Source organism: Marmota marmota, unplaced genomic scaffold, assembly GCF_001458135.2.
Source record: "Marmota marmota marmota unplaced genomic scaffold, marMar, whole genome shotgun sequence".
In the NCBI taxonomy this organism is placed as follows: Eukaryota; Metazoa; Chordata; class Mammalia; order Rodentia; family Sciuridae; genus Marmota; species Marmota marmota.
Window position 1 is genome coordinate 5,537,341 of NW_025999945.1, and position 20,612 is coordinate 5,557,952.

At 54.2% G+C, this 20,612-nt stretch overlaps 1 protein-coding gene across 15 annotated transcripts in view; it reads left to right on the forward strand.

Moving 5' to 3' along the window:
- The first annotated feature begins 1,827 nt into the window (after positions 1 to 1,827).
- Positions 1,828 to 20,612, forward strand: part of Ldb3 (LIM domain binding 3) — a 65,206-nt gene continuing 46,421 nt past the window's right edge. For 6 of the 15 annotated variants that reach the window (XM_048801686.1, XM_015500073.2, XM_048801687.1 and 3 more), the window contains exons 1-6: positions 3,445 to 3,597; positions 3,703 to 3,818; positions 12,731 to 12,882; positions 13,347 to 13,422; positions 18,615 to 18,637; positions 19,760 to 19,963. In XM_048801686.1, the coding sequence (XP_048657643.1) occupies positions 3,726 to 3,818; positions 12,731 to 12,882; positions 13,347 to 13,422; positions 18,615 to 18,637; positions 19,760 to 19,963 (548 nt within the window). In that variant the 5' untranslated portion in view covers positions 3,445 to 3,597; positions 3,703 to 3,725. Of the gene's footprint in view, positions 1,861 to 3,444; positions 3,598 to 3,702; positions 3,819 to 12,730; positions 12,883 to 13,346; positions 13,423 to 14,689; positions 15,058 to 18,614; positions 18,638 to 19,759; positions 19,964 to 20,612 lie in introns of those variants that run through there. The other 9 variants (XM_048801683.1, XM_048801688.1, XM_015500079.2 and 6 more) reach the window with 6 other exon arrangements.

Sequence of the window (20,612 nt, forward strand, 5' to 3'; positions counted from 1 at the left end):
AGGTGAAATAGGGATCTCCAGCCTGGGGGTAGGGAGGGAGCTCTGTGCCATCCTGGTCAAGGAAACAGCCTTGATCTCCTGTGTGAAGGCAGGAGGATGCATGGGAGGGATTCAGTGTGTCTTGGGAAAGGATAGTTCTTTGTGACCCTAGAACCAGCCAGAGAGACCCTGCAGATGGCAGAGGGGATGTAGGAGAAGGGAAAAGTGGCAGGAAGTGGTAGGAATAGAGGTCTGCAGGGTCCCTAAATCTGCCCCTAGGAGACAAGAAACCCAGCGAGGGGCGTGGTCACTTTGCAGGGTAGCCAGGACCCTCCACAAAGTCCTGAAAGGGTGGAATTGAGTGGAGTGAGCCTGCAGGGTGAAGCTTCGGAGGAAGCCACAAGGCAGGCAAGCAGCGACTCCGAGCAGCAGGGGTGACAGGAGCTGCCAGAGCCCACACATATGCAGGAGGAGTGCTCAGAAGGGAGAAATTGAAGGGTGAGAGTGGGGAGGAACCCAGTCCAAACCCCAGGAGCCTGAGCCTGGAGGATATCCTGCAGACAGCCTTAGACTTTTCTGCTCTTTCTCTGAGATGTGGTCCTTGAGAAGGCCCAACCCCAAACTGGAATGCAACCTGGCCCTTCCACTCAACCTCCTGCACCTCTCAGTGACACAGAGGATCATTGAGAGACTGTTCCCCTTAGGAGGCTTCTCGGGCTAAACAGATGTTTGCTGTTTGTTTTCAGACCAAGGGGCAGCTCCCCAGCCTGTGCTCCAGGATGTAGGACGCCCATTGGTTCTCCCTTTCTTCTGGGACGTGTCTGGCCCTGTCACACCCCCTCACACACACAGACCCAGGATTACGCCTGGAGCCTGCAGGCTTTCAAAATGGCCCTGTCGCCTGTGCTGTACTGGATTCACAGTCCCAGCCCCACATCCTCTCCCCGCACCACAAAACTACTGCCTTGCAATGTGGTCTACACCGGCTTCTCAGCTCAGCAGCCACACCCGGGCTCAGTCTGAAGAATGCATACACAGGCCTTCTTCCTTCCGGCAGTCATCCTCCTCTCCTGAAATGCTGTGTGCTGTGATTGTCCAGGCCGTGACAATGGTGATGGCTCCGGAGAACACACCAGCTATTTATGAGCCAAGCATCTTGGCCAGTCTGTGCATCCAGGCTGGGCATTTCACTGGTCCCAGGAAGCCAGAGCATCTCCCACTGCCAGTGGCTGAAGCTAAACACAGACCTTACTTTGTGCACTGAAAATGCTCCCTCACCTCCTGCTTCTCCCTCCCCCAGCACAAGGCTCCCTGTAGCCCACATTCCCCTCCCCTACTCACAGGCACCAATGGGCACCTCTCCCATAGGTACCTATTTGCATGCGCACCAAGCACATTTGTTCACACCCCGCCCCTATGGTTTGTTTCATATCAGTGCTTTAATTTCATCCCAGGGCAGTGTGATTCTGACAGGGTAAAAGAAAATAAAAAAGCAGAGAAGATCTTGTCTGACAAATATGGTGTCTACCTACTGGTCTGTGATGGGAGAGAGAGCTGGGACCTGACCTTGAAGGGCCCAGCAGCTTCTTTCCTCCCCTCTCCCATCCCCCACTTCCACTCCTGAAAGCTCATCTCAAACGGCAGGGGGGCAGAGTAGAGGAGGGACAAAGACCAGACATGGCCCATCCCCACTCCCCAATGAGCTACTGAGCTCCGCCTAGCCTGTGGGTACCAGCTGCTCTCCAGCTGGCTTTGGGTCTCCCAGGGGAGGCAGATAGAGGGAGGTTGGCCTTCCCCTTTAAGAGCATCCTCCCACTACCCTGCCTTCCCTCAGAGGCCGAGGCCAGCATCAGAGTCCAGAGAAAGAGCCTGCAGCTCCAGGTACAGCTTTGCCCAACCCCATACAGGGTCAGCTCTTTCCTTTCCCCATGTGGTCATGCCCTGCTGCTAGGTCCTCTCCAGCCTGGTAGGATGGATACCCCTAAGAAAGGGTCAAAGCTGGAGTTAGGAATGGATGGCATGGGGCCTGGGGGTAGGGAATGATATGGAAGAAGCATTGGGGGCTGATCTTCTGGGCCAGGACAGGCAAGACTGAAGGATACAGGGCAGAGACGATAGTAATGTGGGGGTAAAAAACACAGGTCCCTTCCTAGCTTCTTCCATTTGCTATTTTTGTGACCTTGGGCAAATTGTCCTGTATCATGGGCATTCCTCCCGTGCACTTTGTGTCTGCCAGGCCTGGGACGTGAGGCTGGGGTGTTGGCAGCAGGGAAATTGCTCACACCCTGGCTGCAAAGTCCTCAGAGCAAGCCCAAGTTAGAGCTCCGAGAAGGCCAGAAACCAACCAACCTGGTCGTCTTCCCTGAGCCTCAGTTTCCCCAGCTGGGGAACCAGGGGGAGACTTGATCTATCTCCAGGCTGCATGGGGCCTGAATTCTCTCTTGGGACAGGGCTTCTAGGAGTATCTTGACCCAAAGACCACACTGGCAGGAGTCCTGAGGGGCCAGTGTCTCTAGAGTATGGGCTGAACATGCCATACATGCTTCCCCTCCCTGCCCATTCTGGCCTTGTGTCCTAGCAGCTGAGCAAATGGCATCTCTTTCCCTCCTCCCTGCCCCCTGCCATTCCTGCGTAAAGGGCACGGGGCCTGGCGTGCAATGCTGGCAGCTGGACCTTTCCATGCTACTGTCAAGTTTTCCAGGGCACAAATGAGACAGGAGAGCCAGGAATAACCAGCTGAGCCCCCAGAGGGTCTGGAGCCGGTGGGCCTGACCCAGATCTGCCTTCAGATCCTGTGCCAACATGGGGAGGGCAGGGCCCCAGGTGCCTGGGCCAGGGCTTTTGGGAGGTGCCTGCAGCCACTAGAAGCTCATTATTTGGCATGAATGCCTTTAGAATTAGCCCAGGCTCCACTGTGGCCCAGGTCCATTCTCTATGTGACCTTGGAGAAGTCATTTAACTTCTCAGAGCCTTGGCTCCTACAGGCTAAGGTGGCAGCCTCTTAGGATCCTAGGGATAATAGTGTAAAGAGCCCTGGGCTGAGTTTGGCCATGCCCCGAGGTTCTGCTATTACAAGATAATTTTTATGGCTGGCCAATCCCAGGGCCAATCACTGGTCTTCTGAATTGAAACTTTTTCCAGACCAGCTAGAGAGTGAGCTCAATTCTAGGCACACAGGACCCATACTGGATAAGGCAGTATGTCAGAGTCCTCACCAGGGAGCACAGAGCAGCAGAACTCCTGCCTGAGGGAGATGGGCCCAAGCGTCCTGGGCCAGGGATAGATCCAGTGAGCAGAGAGAGGGATTGGGCTCTTCATAGGGCAAAGGGGAGAAAGGAGGCAAGAACATTGTCATCAACCTGACCGGTCCTCTCTTCCTGATCCCTGGTCGGGGGGGGTCTGGGTGCTGGACACCCCTCCCCAGGGGCTATATTAGCTGTGTGAGTCACAGTGGACCTGGCTGGGAGGCCACAGGCGGGCGGGCACAGTGTAGGGTTACAGTCCATTTATGGGCGCAGCAAGGGCAGATATCAGTGTCCATGGCATTCGCTCCCGGCTATTCTTAGGAGCCTCCCAGGAGCTCTGCACAGCCTGTCTAGGCAGCAAGGGGCAGAGCAGGCAAGGCCGGGGACTGGGGGGTCGGGCAGGGCAGAGGCAGAGGTGTGGGCTGGGGAGGTGGGGTGCATGAGTCTCCCCTCAGTTAATTCTTTTTGCCCTTTGCAGAGGCAGCCACTATCAGCACCAGCATGTCTTACAGTGTGACTCTGACCGGGCCCGGACCCTGGGGCTTCCGTCTGCAGGGAGGCAAGGACTTCAACATGCCCCTCACTATCTCCAGGGTGAGTGCACACTGCTCATGGCCTGGCACCCAAAGGGGCAAGGCACACTCAGAAGAGGGCACGTATGTACATCTGTCTGTCTGTCCTCCCCAGGCTCTTGGAAAACAGAGCATACCCTATCCCCTGTCTGAGGGTTCCGACAGAACTGATCTCCTAGTCTTGGCCACCACTGGTGTTTGCCCACCTGAGCCTGTCCCCGAGAGTTTGCCCACTAGAGTGTGACATCATGGGCAGGTGTTGGGTGTTTTAAGCAGAGAAGGAAATGCTGAGTTTGCAGGGTGGGCGGGCAGGTGGACAGAGCGTACAGCGCCGTCTCTGGCAGGGCAGGCTCTGGGTGCCCCCAAGTCTAAAGTACCTCCCTAAAGTCCCAAAGTTTTACATGCTTTGGGAAAGAGCATGTAATGGGTGGGTGGATGGACGGATAGACAGACTGCTGCCCCTGCTGCCCTGCTATTGTGATGTGGAGGCAGGCTTGTTACTGAGTCCCAGCACCAATTCCATTCGAGTCCCTCTTCTCCTGCTACCATGGGCCAGTCAGGGACCCTACACCAGCTGGCTCATGGCTCTGGACCTTCATCCCTCACTGGTCCAGGGCTTGCCTGATCCTCCTGCCTGTCTAGTGTCTCCCCTGGCCCCAGATTTACCTGGAGAGATGGCCCCTTGGCCCTGCAGTGTCTGGGAGGCATAGGACAGAACATTGTGGGTTGGGAGGTCCACCACTCTCTTCCAGCTGGAGACACTGAAGCCCAGAGAGGCTAAAACTAGACATATTTGAGAAGAAGGGAGAAGGAAGGACTTTGTTTTAACTGCTACTATGGTCCCACATCTACACTACTATCTGGGACAGAATAGGTGCCCAGTCAATCTTTGTCAGATAAAGGCACTCCCCAGCAATTCCTGGAAGAGCCAGGGTTGAAAGCCCCAGAGCTCAGGAGGAACAGTGAGGCACGTAAGGGGGCAAAGACAACCCCTGCCTGGTGGGTGGTTGAAACCCTGGCATGAAGGGGCCAGCTGAGGCCCCCCAGGCTGTCATGGGAACATGGTGGGTGGCCAGGTGTATCTGGGCTGCTACTAACCTGGGGGAAAAGGATGTGGTTTCTTTCCCCAGGGCAGCAGACTTATCTTGGGCCTAGGAACAGCACTGCAGTAGGTAGTCGGGAAGACCCGAAGGTGCTCTGGTAAGAGGCAAAAGTGCAGGGGTCAGTGCCCCCTGGAAGAGTAGTCTTGATTTGAGAACATGGCATGGGCACTTGGGGGACCCTACAAAGGAGAAGCTCCACCCAGGGTAACCTTGGGAGCCTTGGATCTGCACTCCTCAGATGCTGGTCTTGCCCTCTACCCTTCTGCTGGAGATCTGGGTCTCTGCCCCTTTCCACCTACTATCCTGAAGACCAGAAAGTCTCAGATTGAAAAGACACTCAGAGCCTTGCACATCTACCTCAATGATGTGATGTCTGAGCCCAGTGGCTAGCCCACCTTAGTCCCTTCACAGTCCACAAACCCCATAGCTGCCCATCTCCTCCCTGTATAAGGTGGGCCCTTCCTCTCATTCTCATGAGCCTTCCAACCTCCCCATGCCTGGGACTGAGCCCAAGTCTCTCCCAGTGCCACTACCCTAAAGGCTTGCTGCTGATTCTCCCTGCCCCATCCTGTGGGTGCATGTTAGCCCCCAGGCTCAGTGGACCCAGGATAGCCAATGACCTCACATAGGACCTATGCACCACCTGGCTCCAGATGGCCAGGGGCTTAAATGGCAACACAGAGAACTTAAGCTAGACAGCAAGAGGAATGTCCTCACTCGGGGAGGGGGTGTGTTGGGATGTGCGGGAGCCAATGACTGGGGGGACTTATAAAAATAGAACCCATCTAGGACATTGGGGGATAGGCATGGCATTTTCCTTCTGAGACACACCCCAAATCATCTAGGCCATGGATCAGGGTAGGCTGGACACTGGAACCCTCCCCAAGACAGGAAGTCCCTTGGAAAATAACACTGGTGGCTGAGGACACCTTGGCCTCAGGTATCGCAGGCTCAGTGCTCCTGGCCAGATAGATTCTGTGCACACCAGGGCTGTGAAATTTCCTGCTGGGGTTCACAAGGCCCTTCTGAACCAGGAGCAGCCCCCTCAAAGAGATGCAGTGCCAAAACTCTGGAGGACCCCCACTCCCACCCTAGCCATCATCTGCTTCTCACGGCTGGCCAGTGGATACTGCTCATAGTCTTGATCTGAGCTTTTGCCGCAGGGCACCACTGGCAGTCCTGGGGTGGGGAGAATTGGCCAAGCAGAGCATACTCATTCTCAATAGGGACCTGAACCCTCAGGGTACATTCACTGCAATCCAAGGGGGTGATCGGGAAGCCAGGGCTGGGATTTCCTCATCTCCCAGCCATCAACCTGAGGCTCACATTTATGCACAGAAATGGTGGTGGGTGGAATTCCTATGTCTTGGTGGTACCTAACACCCATGCCTGCTCCCACACCTCTCTGACTATAGAAGCCCACCCTTTCAATTGCAGACAGGCATTGCAGCTCCTCCTGTAAGGATACCCGCCACCTGCAGGCTAAGTGGTAGCTCCCATACCCAGCCCTGCCTTGTCCATGGGCCCCACTAAAGCAACCTGAGGCAGTAGCAGCTGTGCAAGGGCTCCCTTCTGTGGGTCTTAACAGGGTACTTTTACTAGTGTACAAAGGATGACCCACAGAGAAGGGGGTTCAGGAGGGGACTGGGAGAGTGGAGGGGAAATGCCTTTATTTATCCTGGACAGGTGCTGTAGGGCCTGCAACATGAGCTGCCCTCTCACCCCACCCTCCCCAACCCCAGCCAGTTCTCCAGGAAGTAGGGGAGGGGTGGGAGCAGCCAAGGAGGGAGCAGCTCCAAAGGCCCAGCCCCGCTTTGCCCCAGCAGCTGGCCAGGGGCTGGGGCCACAGTCAGGGCCTTACCCCTTCATGCCTGTTATGCCCCCATTTTTATGAAGGTGCTGTGCTTTTGTTCAGCTCTGCTACTCTCAGCTCTGTCATCATCCGTCCAGCCTCAGTCCTCTTATCTGTAAAATGGGCCCTGCTGCACCGGGACTGTCCCCCTCAAAGAGATGCCAGGCCAGAACTCTCTGGAGGAAGGGACAGTGCTTTCTTCTAGATGTGAGAGTACAAATGTAAGAAAACTTCCCACTTGGCTGGTTGCAAGGCTGGCAGAGTGGCAGGGTGAGTCTGGGTCCAGGCAAGGCCCGCCTCTGCTGGAAGGCCTCCAGCCCTGGGCCTCACCAACCTCACCTGGCAGACACCAGTCCAGCAGCCTCTGCTTTTATGCTGGTTTCGGTTTCAGTATTTATTGGATTCTCCCAGCTGAGGTGGGGACACTGAGAACAGAGGATCCCTGGGGAGACAGATGGGGACAAGCCAAGACTATTCTGGGGTAGTTGTGCAGGCAATTCCTGGAATTTTGAGGTCGCTGGAGCACGTCTCACTGTCACTCAGGCAGCGCCTAGCAGTGCTGACAGGCCATGCTGTTTATAGCCTCACTGAAGGTCAGGCAAGCCTCTGAGACCTCCAGCGATCCATCTATCAAACAGGGGAAGATAAGTGAAGACCGCAGAGTCACAGCTGGGAATGAATTCTTAGAGACACCCTCTCCCCAGACCAGGCCTTCCCTGCTATCTCTGACCCCTTGATAGCTCTGAAGGAAGTGGACAGAAAGCTGGCTAGATCCTAGGGAGGGGACCTTCAGAGGCCTCTGGACCAGAGCAAGGGCAACTGCACGGGCAGTCCCAGGAAGCCTGGGTTAAAGGCATTGGGGGGCAGCAGGTGTGAGGAGGACAGAGCCCCAAGTGGACATCCCTCTAGCCTGGGGACCGAGGTCCCCCCAGTTTCCTTCCCTTTCTGAATGACTCTCTCCCGTGCAGGGGCTGCCCCTGATTGCAGCTTCCCCTTGGGCCCCATCTCCAGTCCTCTAATTGCCAAACACAGCTTTCTCCATCCTAAGAGGCATGAAATTGGCTTTGCTGGGAGACCCTGAGAGCCAAGTGCACAGGAGAGCATTTTACTGGCCATACCCAGGACGTAAACAGAGCTATAGGCCTGGACAGGAGGAGAGGAGAGGGACAGTGGCTGGGCCTGGAGAGGCAGGGGAGGGCGTGGTCAGCTAGAGAGGAGCAGTGACAACCCCACCCACCCGGCTTGAACATAGGGGGGCTGTTGTTATATGTGGCTAGATGGGGGCCAAAGCTGGATGGCTGAGTGTGAGAGGGGTGGGAGTAATGGGGCTGAGACCTTCAAGTCTCTTCTTCGGAAGTCTGGAGGTGACAAAGGGAGAGAAACGAGACAGGATCCAATTAGAACAAACAAGGCAGGACACTGAAGAAATTTTGACTTATTTATTGGCCGAGGTGGGACTGGAGAGTGGGGGCTGTGGGGAGACAGAGGTTCCAGTGAGAGGATGAGGGCTGGGGCAGGGCCCCAGGGGAGGACAGATGGGAAGGGAGCAAGCATGGCACAGTGGTAATTTAATCACACAATGTTAAAAATGTTAAAATGTACCCAGGGATTCAGGGGGAAATCCCGGGGAAGGGTTGAGAGGAGGAGCTATGGAAGTTGTAATCTCCTAAGGCTTTACTACCTGCCCCTGGCCCTACCCTGCCACACCTGGCAAATCCAGAAGAGATGGAAGGCAGGAGCCTGCCTGCTGCTGAGTACCAAGAGTGATGGCTGGAAGCTTGTACAGAGCCCAACTGCCAGCAGGGAGGCTGCCAGCTATTGTCCCTGTTGCCAGGGTGCTGGGGGATTAGGAAGCCACAGCCTGGGTGTGCTGGAGTCCCTACTGGCACCTTACTTCCTTGGGACCTTGGATAGAATTCCCCTGACCCAGGCCCCTGTAAGGACAGCAGTTGACTCAGTACTGGTCATTTGGGGCTGACCTCTTGCCTCCCACCCTCTGCCAGCGCTGGATCTTGTTTCCTGTGGAGCCTGGGGATAAGGCTGAGACTTCAGCCCTTCTGGCACCTCTGGGGGTGGGGGGGAGGGGACAGGGTCAGCACTCACACTTTCTTGGTTTGGAGCTTCTCTGGAACTTTCTCAGCTCTGCACCCTCCTTACATAATCCCCTGTTTAATAATATAGTCCTTACAATCATCCTGAGGGATGTCACACTCTCTCGACGGGATACTTGAGGGAAGCTCATTCCAAAGTCCATGCTCTTTCTTTTGCTGCCTCCCTTGTAGGTACATGTAGATGACCCTGGGGTACCAGCCATTCCTGTGCCACCCTCTGGTGGGCCCTAAGACCACAGTCCAGCAAGGTAGAAGGGCTCCTGTGAGCCAGGTCGCTGAACTTGGCCTCCAAATATCCAAATACCCAGAGCTTGTCATCAGTGCTCCCTCCTGGGGGTCTCTGGGATCTGCTCAGGGGTTGGGGGTCCCTGTTGAGAGGTGTCTGTCAACTAAAGAAAACTGAAAAGTGAGGTGGGAATAAACTACTCATTTCAGAGGAATTTAAATGCCCAAAATGGAGTAGGAAGATTTTTTTTAAAGAAAAAATAAAGAAGAAACCCTTCCAAGAATTTGGGAGCTTTGAGTCTTTTCTGATACAAAAGGGATGGAGAGTCAGATAAAAGATGCACAGACATATCATGCTGGACTATACTTTTCATGAGCCCAGGCTCTGGCAGTGCACAAGAGTCCAAGGGTGCCATTTCTCTTTCCCAGCCAGGGCAGTCTGCTCCTGGGTTTAGGGTAAAGGACCTGATGGCCCTTGGCTGCCTTTGGGGTTCCTGCCTCCATCCTGCCTTCTCTAAGGGCACTTGGGCAGAACAGAAGAGCATCTCCCTATAAGAGTATATCTGCACCCCACCCAACCCTGAGGGACATTTGACTCTGCTTGGGGCAGCCAAAGTCTAGGCCAGCTGTGTGCCCTGATGAGCAGACACAGGTGCAGGGAGAGAGACGCCAAGGGCACACTGGAGCCAGCTCATATCTCTCCGCCAGGGTATATGGCTACTGACCTGGCTCCAGGGAGGCTGAGCTCTCCTCAGGAATGAGGATCACCCCAGCTCACACCTGAGGATGAGGAGGAGCCAGGCAGGACCCAAAGGGAAGGACTGGCATGAGCTGGCCTATGCCTGAGAGAGAAAGATGTCACCAAAGCAAATCTGAAAGAAGGACATTCCAGCTGGCCTGCAGCTGGCCCTAGCTTATAGGGCCCAACCTCCTTTGGATATCATTCTGGTGCTCTTGATCACACTCGCATGATCTTCTGGATGCTCCCATCCTGCCTGGCAGTGTCCCTTCTGTGGCTGCAGATCCTGTCCTTTTGTGTGAGATTTGCAGCTGTGTATTTCCCCTCCCCCAGATTTCTGCTGCCAGAGACAACCCCTTTTCTGTAGATGGTAAGAAGCATCTGGGTGTATTATCCTATAAAGTTGTCTTGCTGTGGAGCGGACATGCTGAGAGTTACCTACTATGGGGAGCCACACCATGAGGTAATAAGCAGTAGGTAATAAGCATGGGGACAAGCATGACAGGTATCTTCCTGCTCAGGTGTGACCTGCTCTGGGGGAGCCTTGTGGACAGTGCACTAGGAACAGTATAGTAGTTGCAAAAATCACCTTGAATAAAAGCACATAGTGTTTGTAACTTCTTCGAAATGCCTCTGAAATAAGGATTGGAGGATGGATAGATAGCGGGATAGATGTGTGGTAAAGCAAGATGAATTAAATATTATCCCAGAACTATGGTGGTGGGTATTTCAGTGTTCACTGTAGAATTTTTTCAACTTTTTCCATGTTGGAAAAAGTCTATAATGAATTGTTGGGGATGGCAGAGCCCTGCACAAGAAGCCAGAAGGCAAGTAGATTTTCTTCAGCACAGCCTGGTGGGGCGAGGCAGTTCTGTGTCTTCATGAGTCCCCTCTTGGTCTAGGAAAATATTTTGGTCTTGTTCAGTATTGTTGGTTAACTGCCCCTCTCCAAGGCAGCAACACACTCCTATCATTAGAAGAGGATCCGTATAGCAACACATTTAGGGAGAAGAGTGTATTTGGAGAAATCCCAAGTAATTCTATAGGGCATCTGCCCCTATGGAGTCTGGAGATTGAGCTGGGCTTTCTGGAAATCTAGGCATGTGTTTCTCTATTGTCCTTTTTTTAGCCTGCAGATTCAGGGGTTGAAGGAGGGGTATTCTGCATACAATATGGCTAGTATTTAAGAAGACACCCAGGGCTGCAAAGGCAGGTTTTTGCTGTCATCATTTGCATTGTATAGGCAGTGTTTCTGAGATTGGTGCTGTGATTACGCAAAAGCCATTCAGTTTCTGGGTGCACCCTGTAGAGTCCATCTGGGAGTGGCCTGGAGATGGGTGACTGCCGGGGCACCCTGATTTAAATGGGATTCCCTGTGAGGGGCCTGGCAGGAGGCCTCTATCCATGTCTGTGAGCCCAGGAACTAGCTGGAGGCCCATCCAGGCTTGGCACATGGGACACAGGACTGTCCCCAAGTCCTCTCTGGGCTCCTTCTAGGATGATCCCCAGTCCTTGGCCAGAATCTGTTTTTTGCCAACATTAGGAGCTGGCCTTGTCCCTGGATCATAGCCAAGAAGGTGACTAGGATGTGCCCATAGAAGCCAAGAGTACTAGCTGGTGGGTGTGTACAGGGGGCAAAGCCAAGGGACACCCTTCAGCCATAGCCAGAGTCAGGGTGGGAAGGCAGAGCCTCCTATTTCCTGTGATATCATTGGGGATGGGGTCTACCTGGCATTCCACAGATGTCATAAGTAGGGGCCTCTTGTATGGTGTCATGGGGTCAAGTCCTAAAGTCATTCTATGTGATATCAGCAGGGGCTGGACATTCAATGGAAAATCTCAGGGAATGAAGCTAAAGTCTCCATGACATCCAATAAATTATCTTTGGGATAGGGCTATCACTAAGGGCAGTTTATCACGCCATTTTAAGTGGTGTCACCAGGTACTTTGAACATCACTGTGGGTGGGGCCTCCATGGCATTCAGGGTGACATTACTTGGAGCCAGGCAGGCAAAATTTAGCTTTGGGCATGATGCCTTCGAGAGCACAGTCTGAGCCACCCTGGCATACCAGGTAATATCCCACGGGGCCTGCCTTCCTGATAACCCATGGGGTGTTCCTGGGGCAGGATCTCAATGGTATTCTCTGAGGTTATACTGGAGATGGAACCTCTAGACTCTGCCCTGTTTCCCAGCCAATTTTGCTCACCTAGGCGGGTGGATGGCTCCCTCCGCCCTCTATACACCTGCCATGGTAGCATGAAGCCCCTGACATTAGGATGCTTTTGAGTAGGTGCATTTATCCTGCCCCTTGGCCTGTCAGTGTCTTTGGGATGGGGAGTGCTGAGTTTCTACTCCTAGGTCTCCCTTCCCGCCTGGGACCTGGAAAGTGCTAGGCTCTTAGAGTACAAGGGTAATAGTAGGCTAACTAATGTAACAAATGAACACCAAATCTCAATAGCTCAGCACAATGAAAGTCTATTACAGCATGTGATGTGGGGTTCCTTAATCATCTCTCCTCCAGGCAGGGACTCCAGGATCCAGGCCCCTTCCAGTTAGCAGCCTGGTTGTGCTCCTCTCCATCCTTTGCACTTAGCCAACAAACAGTGTGCAGGATCACAAGGATGATGGCAGGGCAGACCTGGAAGTGACATGCATTACTTACCCGCTCATTCCACTGACCAGAGTTAGTACCACTGCTATAATTGGATACAAAGCACTAGGAAATATAGTATCCATGTTCCAGGTAGAGGAAGCAGGCTTGGTGAGCAGCAGGTATGAACATAGTGAATGAAAGACAACACGATGGGTTTCTACTGGATAGTCCATATGCCTCCTCCTTAAGGACTGGTCTATCCTTAGGACCAGCCTCCTTATGCTCATCCCTCTTCTGTTGTCCAATCAGATCACACCAGGTAGCAAGGCAGCCCAGTCCCAGCTCAGCCAAGGTGACCTTGTGGTGGCCATCGACGGCGTCAACACAGACACTATGACCCACCTGGAAGCCCAGAACAAGATCAAGTCTGCCAGCTACAACCTGAGCCTCACCCTGCAGAAGTAAGTGGAATCTCTTCAGAGCAGGGCCAGATGTTTGAGAGTGGGCATGGGGTAGGTGCAAAAGAGGGGTTGTCCCTAACAATTGAATGGGCCCAGCCCTGTGCTATGAAAAACTAGTCCAAGTCACTGTCAAGATGTTACTGCCTCACTTTACACATGAGGCTCAGAGACAGTAGCAACAGTACTGCCAGTATGGGACCTAGAAACCAGGATCTTCCCTGCTTTTTGGTCCAGACAGCCTCCCAAGGACATAGCAGGGGCCCATGGTACTGATCAGAGTGCCCAAGGTCTACAACTTCTCCATTCTGGTCGGGTCAAGAACCTTTCCCGGGGAGACCCAGCCATTGGTCGGACAGTGAACCTCAGGCCCTCTAACCTGACTGTCCCTTGTAGCCTTGCCCAGGCAGAAGATCCTGGCCCCAGGGGCAACTGTCCTCACTTGTTCCCATTTCTGGTTTCTCCAGGTCAAAACGTCCTGTTGCCATCTCCACAACTGCACCCCCCATCCAGTCCCCTCTGCCGGTGATCCCTCACCAGAAGGTAGGTGCAGATTGTCGCAGTGAGGTCCACTTTCAGCTGTGGCTCCTGCCTGCCCCTGCCCTGCCATTGATGATTCTCAGGAGAGGCATTCAGGCCCTCCATGAAGTACTGAGATGTGGGGTACTGCCTGGTGCTAGCCACCATCCCAGGTCCCCTGGCTGTGCTGATAGGAAGCCAGCTTGGGCAATAGTGTTCTAGAAGAGAGGTGGTCGTTCTGGCCAGGCAGAAGCAAGATGTCCAAGAACACTAGGGCTGGGAGTGACCATGGCAGAAGCTTCAACTCGTGTCAATCAACCAAGGAGGCACTCCCAGGCATGAAGGAGCCTACTGGCCCTCAGGGCTTCTCCTCCACACGGCTCTCTCTTCCTCTAGTTCCTACTTGCCCACCTTCCTGTCAGAAAAACTGGTTGTGGCCTTAGAGGCAGGCAGATCAGGTGATGAAGGATGGAGAGCCCTGGCCCCAGACCTCACCATTGTGCTCAGGGGTCTTTCCAAAACTCCCTCTAAGCAGTTCAGCCCCGCGGTCCAAGGGGCTTGACCCAAAGCTAGGAAGGCCCAGCCCAAGGTTCCTGCAGCCTGCTCTATTGGAGCAGATTGGGCAGTGGTGGAGGTGGGCAGGGAAGACAGAGGAGAAGAGGCATACAGGGGTTGAGATAAATCACAGATTGGGGAAGTGGGCAGAGAGCTGTTTGAGAGAAGTTGCAGAAGTGGACTAAAAAGACTAAATAGGCCACCTACTTCCTTAATTGCCCTTCTGGCACTCCCACCTGGCTTGCCCTGAGGATCCCATCTGCCTGGGTTTCTACTGGATGGTAGCAGAGACCCTGAGGGGGGCAGGGTGGTTCTCAGTGTGACGTTAGTATTCCAGGAGACTGGGCTGTGTCCACAGTATGCCCCTCTCAGGAGAAGAGAGAACACCAACAGGATGGAGGGGACCTCTACTTACTATCCCCTGGCCCCACACCACTTCCTTGGGCCCCAGAGATAGGTTTGGCTTTCTGTGCAGGGCTTTGCATTTGTGTCCAGGTGGAAGCCAGTCTGCAGGCTAGGAGTTGTGGGCCTCCCCCACTCCTCTAGACAAAACCCTTCTGTGCCAGTGTCCCATCTGGGTGCTCCAGGCAGCGGGCTGCAGGTGGCAGGTGGCAGGTGGCAGGCTGCAGGGTGCTCGCACTAACCCTCCCATTTCAAGTCTATGCAGAAGCACTGCACATGCGTGGCCTCTAACCACTCTCTTCTCTCTCCCCTGCATGGTGCTGCCCTGTGTCAGGACCCTGCTCAGGACACGAACGGCAGCCTGGCGGCACCAAGCCCCAACCCTGAGGCAAGGGCCAGCTTGGGCACCCCAAGCACCCTGGAGCTCAGGGGCACCTTTAGCTCCTCCTTCTCCCAGACCTCCATCTGCTCCTCTCACACGGAGGCCTCGGACCTCGGCCCTCCACGGGACAGCCCAGGGGCCAAGGCCATCCCTGAGGGGGCCCGGGACCCACTCAGCCTGAAAGTCCTGCCAGGTCCGAGCCAGCCAAGGCAGTATAACAACCCCATTGGCCTGTATTCAGCAGAGACCCTGAGGGAGATGGCTCAGATGTATCAGATGAGCCTCCGAGGGAAGGCCTCAGGTGCTGGACTCCTAGGAGGGTAGGTAATGAATGCACAGCTCTCCACTGGTGGTCTGGGGCCACCTGGGGCCACCTGGGTCCTCGGTGCTCAGCAGAGGACTGAGCAGGTGATTGGAGAGAAGTGGCTTCAATTCAGCCACCCTATGCCCATGAGGCAGCATTGGAGGGCAATGCAAGCAAAGACCCTATTGACGTTTGCCGTGAGCCGGGCACATCAATGCTTTATACATCTACCCAGGGGGGTGACATGCAGGCTTTTTGCAGAAGAAACTGAGGCTCCAGAGAAGGTTAAGTTGAGGTCCAATTGCCTTGCTACTAAGGCACCCAGTCAGGCCTACATACGTGAGACTTCAATTTCCCAAATTTTCATAGCAGGACACACCCCTCCTCATGGGACTGGACAGCCTGCTGCCTTCAGGAGCCACACACACTTCAGGAACCCTGAGGCAGGAACAGGGAAGAGTTCCAGGTGGAGGGCCAATTCCCTAGGACTCGGGAGTCTTTTGGGAAGGCTGCCTGGGAGAGGGAGCCCAGGAGCTGACAGTGGAGAGACTGGCAAGGGTGTGAGGGGAGGGGGATTGCAGGGACCCTGGTTAGGTTGGGCAGGCCCCCCATGGTCTAGCTGGTGAGACTCTGAGAGTAGGAGTTAGAGGAACATGGATCTGGGGCTTCTTGGAGGAGGCTGAAGGAAGGAAGTCCTCTCGTGGCCCGTTCTAGTGTCCAGGCCCTTCCCATCTCTTGTTTCTTAGTAGCTTCCATTTCCAATGCCTCTGGTTATCTCTGGGTGCAACAGGCAGGGCAGGCTGTGAGGGCAAGGTAGCCTGTAGGGGGTTCTGTGGGAGGAATCACACTGTCCACATCTCGGGGTTATGGGGAAGGTAAAGGGGACAACACATGTAAAGCACTGAGTTCTGCCCTGTCACACACTTACCACACAGTGCCCATTGCCTGGAGTTACACAGTTGGTACCCAGAAGATTTAAAACAAGAATCTGGTCAGTCTAACCCCAGCCTTGCCCTTCACGTTGCCCTTGCTGTGCCCCATCAGCTCCGTGTTCCTCTGGACCTCCCAATTTCCCAGCTCTTTCTAGGCCCTGAGAGAATCTGGCCTCTGGCATGTCATGGCTTCCTTGAGCCAAAGTGGCAGAGCCATGTGGACCAGCACCTCCCCCTCTTCACCCTCAATGGCTTCCCTGGCAAGGGATTTTTGCAAGAAAACTCTGAAAATATCAGAACAGAGATGGCCACCTTGTCCTGCCTTTGATGGACTGGTAGACCTTCCTGATCCTTTCTGGGACTTGCCCCAGGTAGGAAGGCTGGACTCTGGTGGACTAGCTTGCCTGGGAAGCCCACCTGCCGTGGTGATAATGTCTCCCCTTGACTGAGCTTTGACTCTGGGCTGGGAGACTGGCTTAATCTCTCAGTAACTTCAGAGGTGGGCATTGTTTCCCCTCAACCTACAGCCGTGAAAACAGAGGCTCAGAGAATGAATAGTTTGCCCAAGATTCCACAGCAGCAAGTGGCACATACACTGGCATCTGGGTCTGCCTGACTCCATCTTGCTTTGAGATAGGTCATCTACTGCCCAGAAAGTCAGAGGCCAGCTCCAACCCCTACTTCTTTTGACTCCCCAGGTGCCATTCTGTTGGCACAAGGGTTGCCCAGAACCTGACAAAAGTGTCAACCAGAGACAACCAGAGAGGCAGGATCCAACAGGTTCCTCCAAGGGAAGATGAGCCAGGAGTGGGAGGGAGTTTGGTGCTTCATCTAGAGTAAAACCTAATGCTGCTGTTCCAGGAGTGAGAATAGGAAGGGCTGGAGCCTCTGCTAGGCCAAGGCCACTGCCTTTGATGAGTGTCTAACTGCTTGAAAGCAACAAGGTTAGCAAATGCTGATCTCTACATCCCTCCATTGCACATTTAGCCTAGGCTGGGGGCTTTGGACAGGATCCTGTTGTTCACTGGAATAGTCCATCTGTGTGTGGGGGGATACCATCATCTCCATTTTATGAATGAGAACACAGAGGCTGAGAGGGGTGGGTAACTTGCCTGGAGTCCCAGTGCTAGGAGGTAGGGTCAGGATTCAATCTCTGATCTGTCTGGCTCCAAAAGGAAGCCCCTCCCTGGCTCTCTCCTCTGGACAGCTTGTATCTCCTTGGAGGGGTGAGAGGAATGGATGTAATGCAAGGGTAGGCAGGCCTGAGCATCCCTGCGACCTGCTTCTCATCCTGTCTGAGGCTGGCATTGAAGGGCAGTGTTCCTCAGGCCACTCAGTACAAAGTACCTTAGACAGGTGTAGCATCTTGGCAACAAGACCTGGGCACTGGCTCCTCACCACGTCTGCTGTAGGCACCCCAGCCTGGGGTCCTCAGCAGGGGGAGGAACCAATGCCAAAGAAGGTGCTGGCTGACACCCCGCCAGGCCAACACTGTCCTCTGCAAGGGACACTGGGCTGGTTAGGGCAAGGGCTGACCCTGCAGCTGTCAGCACTGGCCAAACATGGAGAAGGAATGGAAGTTCCATGCTGGCCCTTTCCTAATATAGATCTACTTGTGGCTATTTTGAGCCTGGGAGGACAGAGAGAATTTTATCAGCTCTGAGACAGGGTGGGCCTGGAGCTGAGCAGAGCCACCATGAAGTTCCCTGGAGTGGGGTCCTGGCTACAAGGAGACCAGGGCCAGGCCACTTGGAGCCAAATTTTCTCCAGTCAGAGCCCAACAGTGGGCTGCTCAGGCAGGTGGTAGAGTTTGGAGACAGAGCCCACTGCCCTCTACTCTTTCTGTATCAGGTTTCAGACAGGGCTACTGGCCACAGGGCTGCCACCTTAGGTAATTTGTATTTAAAGAATCATGATATAGACAGTACTCCCCAAAGAGATCAGGCTTTAGGAGACTGGCTCTTATATCAGAGCAAGGGGCAGGTCCCTCTCTGGTATCCAAGCTGGGCTACCCAGCTTTGGCCTTTCCTGTAGCAAGCTTGGGACTCACACTCTTCCTGGGCCTCCTCATTCACCTCCTTGCTGTGGCATGCCCCTCCTCTGGAAAGAGGAAAGTGTTCCAAGTATCCCCTCACCCCACACAGCCCCACTGCAATGCCTGCTCAGGGAACGGAACTCCTGAGTTGCCCCCATGAAACAGAGCTAAGTCCAGAGCTACTGTCTAGGAGGAGGTGGGTGGGGATTTGGCTCTTCTTCACGCAGCCCTGTTGATCCTTTCTCCATCCCCAGATTCCTCTCTGGGGTCTACAGCCAGGCTGTATGTGGGGGATTCTTGTACATGGTACGAATGCCCATGAGTTGAACAAGAAAACCCTTCTCCTAGCAAAGCTGAGGGCATGGAAGCCCACCATGGAGGGAATACTGCTGTGTTGATATCTCCAATCCAAACCGAGGGTCCTGGAGGCCGTGGTCTCTGATCCTGAGCGCGCTCTCTCCTTTTCACTCCTTACTCTCTTCACACAGTGCTGTTGGGCCATCCATCTATCATGGCCAGTGTGCAGGCGGTCCTAGTGTTCTAGCTCCCCCTGCAGGAGCCTCATTCTGACGTCGCTGTCTTCTTTGCCCTTTCTCTCTTCCCCAGGTGGTAGCCAACTCTCCAGCCAAGTTAGTATCCAAGGAAAGCATGTGTGTGCACTTGTGTGCCATCTCAGCATGGCTCTGCGTGTCTGTCGGGTGTGGATAGCCTGTGCCTATCCGCATGTGTATGTGCGTGCATGTGTGAGTAAGGGTGCTTTTGTGCCCTGGGTAAGCCTGCATGGGTGTGAAGCTAGAGGATGGAGTGAAGGCGCTGCAGGGGGGAGGGGGTCTCTATCTGGTGGTTCCAATTTCATTACCAATTTCCTGCTCCAACTGCTTAAACCCTGCAAGCTAGCTCTGGTAGGTGGGTGGGTGGGGTGCTGCGCTGTCTCCAGGATTTGTGTGAGCCTGAAGATCTCTGTTCCAGTGGGACCCTTGAGGAGGACTGCACCTTGTCTTTGCCTGGGGAGGGATGGGTGGAGGCACCTATCTGCTGGAAGGCAGAGCCCCAGATAGGTAGAAGCTGGTGAGCCACACAGACACCTGGACTGGACGGGCCTGCGAAGCCTAAGTTCTGCTCCAAGGAAGACACACGGACAGAAGCATCTGAAAGAACACAGCCTCCGACTACAGAAGGATTGCCAACAGAATGAATCCCTTCTCGGAGAAACTTTGCTCAGAATCCCTGTGGGGACCCTGTGTGGCTATTTTTCGCCTTTGGGAAGCTCTGAACTCAGCTTGCAATGTTGCTGCCTCTCTCATGTGGCCCAGCTCCTGTCCCCTCTCTTGAACCCCATTCCCCTAATCTTTTTTTTTTTTTTTTTTTTATCTCTGCTTCTCTGGCTGCGTGTGGTGGGAGATCTCTCCATGCCTGGAGCCTCCAGCGTCAGTTAGTTCAGACTGAGCCAGAGCCTGCTGGGGATTTGGGGCAGCTGACATAGACAAGAAAAACCTTCTGCACAAAGTTTTGGGGAGGTGCTGAGGATTTTCCTGACCAGACTCTGCCAGCCCACAGTGGGAGATCTCGGGGTCAGGCCTGGGCTTTGGGAGATCTGCTTGGGGTCAGGCCTGGGCTTTGGGAGATCTCTTTCAACACTCACCACCACCAGGCCTGGCCTTGACCTCTAGTGTAACCTCCACCTGTTGCCCTTTTCTCCTTCCCCTTCTCTCCTCCACCCCTACCCTGCTCCTCACGTGCCCCTTCCCCAGCGCCGACTACCAGGAACGCTTCAACCCCAGTGCTCTGAAGGACTCGGCCCTGTCCACTCACAAGCCCATTGAGGTGAAGGGGCTGGGTGGCAAGGCCACCATCATCCATGCACAGTACAACACGCCCATCAGCATGTACTCCCAGGATGCCATCATGGACGCCATTGCTGGGCAGGCCCAAGCCCAGGGCAGTGACTTCAGTGGGTAAGCGTCTTCCCCACTCTCTTCACCTGCAGAAGCCACCAGGCACCATAAGGACCAGCTTTCACCTTCCTCTTGGGGCACAGGCCCTTGAAAGGAAGCCAGCTTTTGCCAGGGCCTTCCAGAACAGGGTTATGGTCTCTTCAGAACTTCTTTCTCACGGTCAACTTCAGGAGAAGGGTGGAGAAATGCAAAATGTGGTGGTTCCTTTGCATTTTCCAGGTTCCATGAGGAGGTTGGTTTAGAAAAAAAGTCTTCTACAAAACTCTCAAAGCAGCACTCAAGACCCACCCCCCATCCCAGCCTCCCAGGACCAAGCTGTTCTTGGGGGAGAGGGTGAAGTTGCTTTATTCTTCCAGCCATGAGAGATCCAAATACAGGATGGGCTTCCTGTTGGGAAGTGGCTTCCAAGCAATCATTCAAGGTTGCTGTTGGCAGTAGGTCCCATTGATGGTCACCTCCCTTCTCCTTTTTGCCTCAAGGTAGTAGAATTGAAGACTTTCGTCCTCTTAGCTGTGATTAGGGAACTTGAGGATGAACTAGGAAGTACAGTTGGCTGAAACCCTTTTGTGGATGAAACTGCTCACAGTGCAAACATTAACAGGGCTTTCTCTCTCTCTCTCTCTCTCTCTCTCTCTCTCTCTCTCTCTCT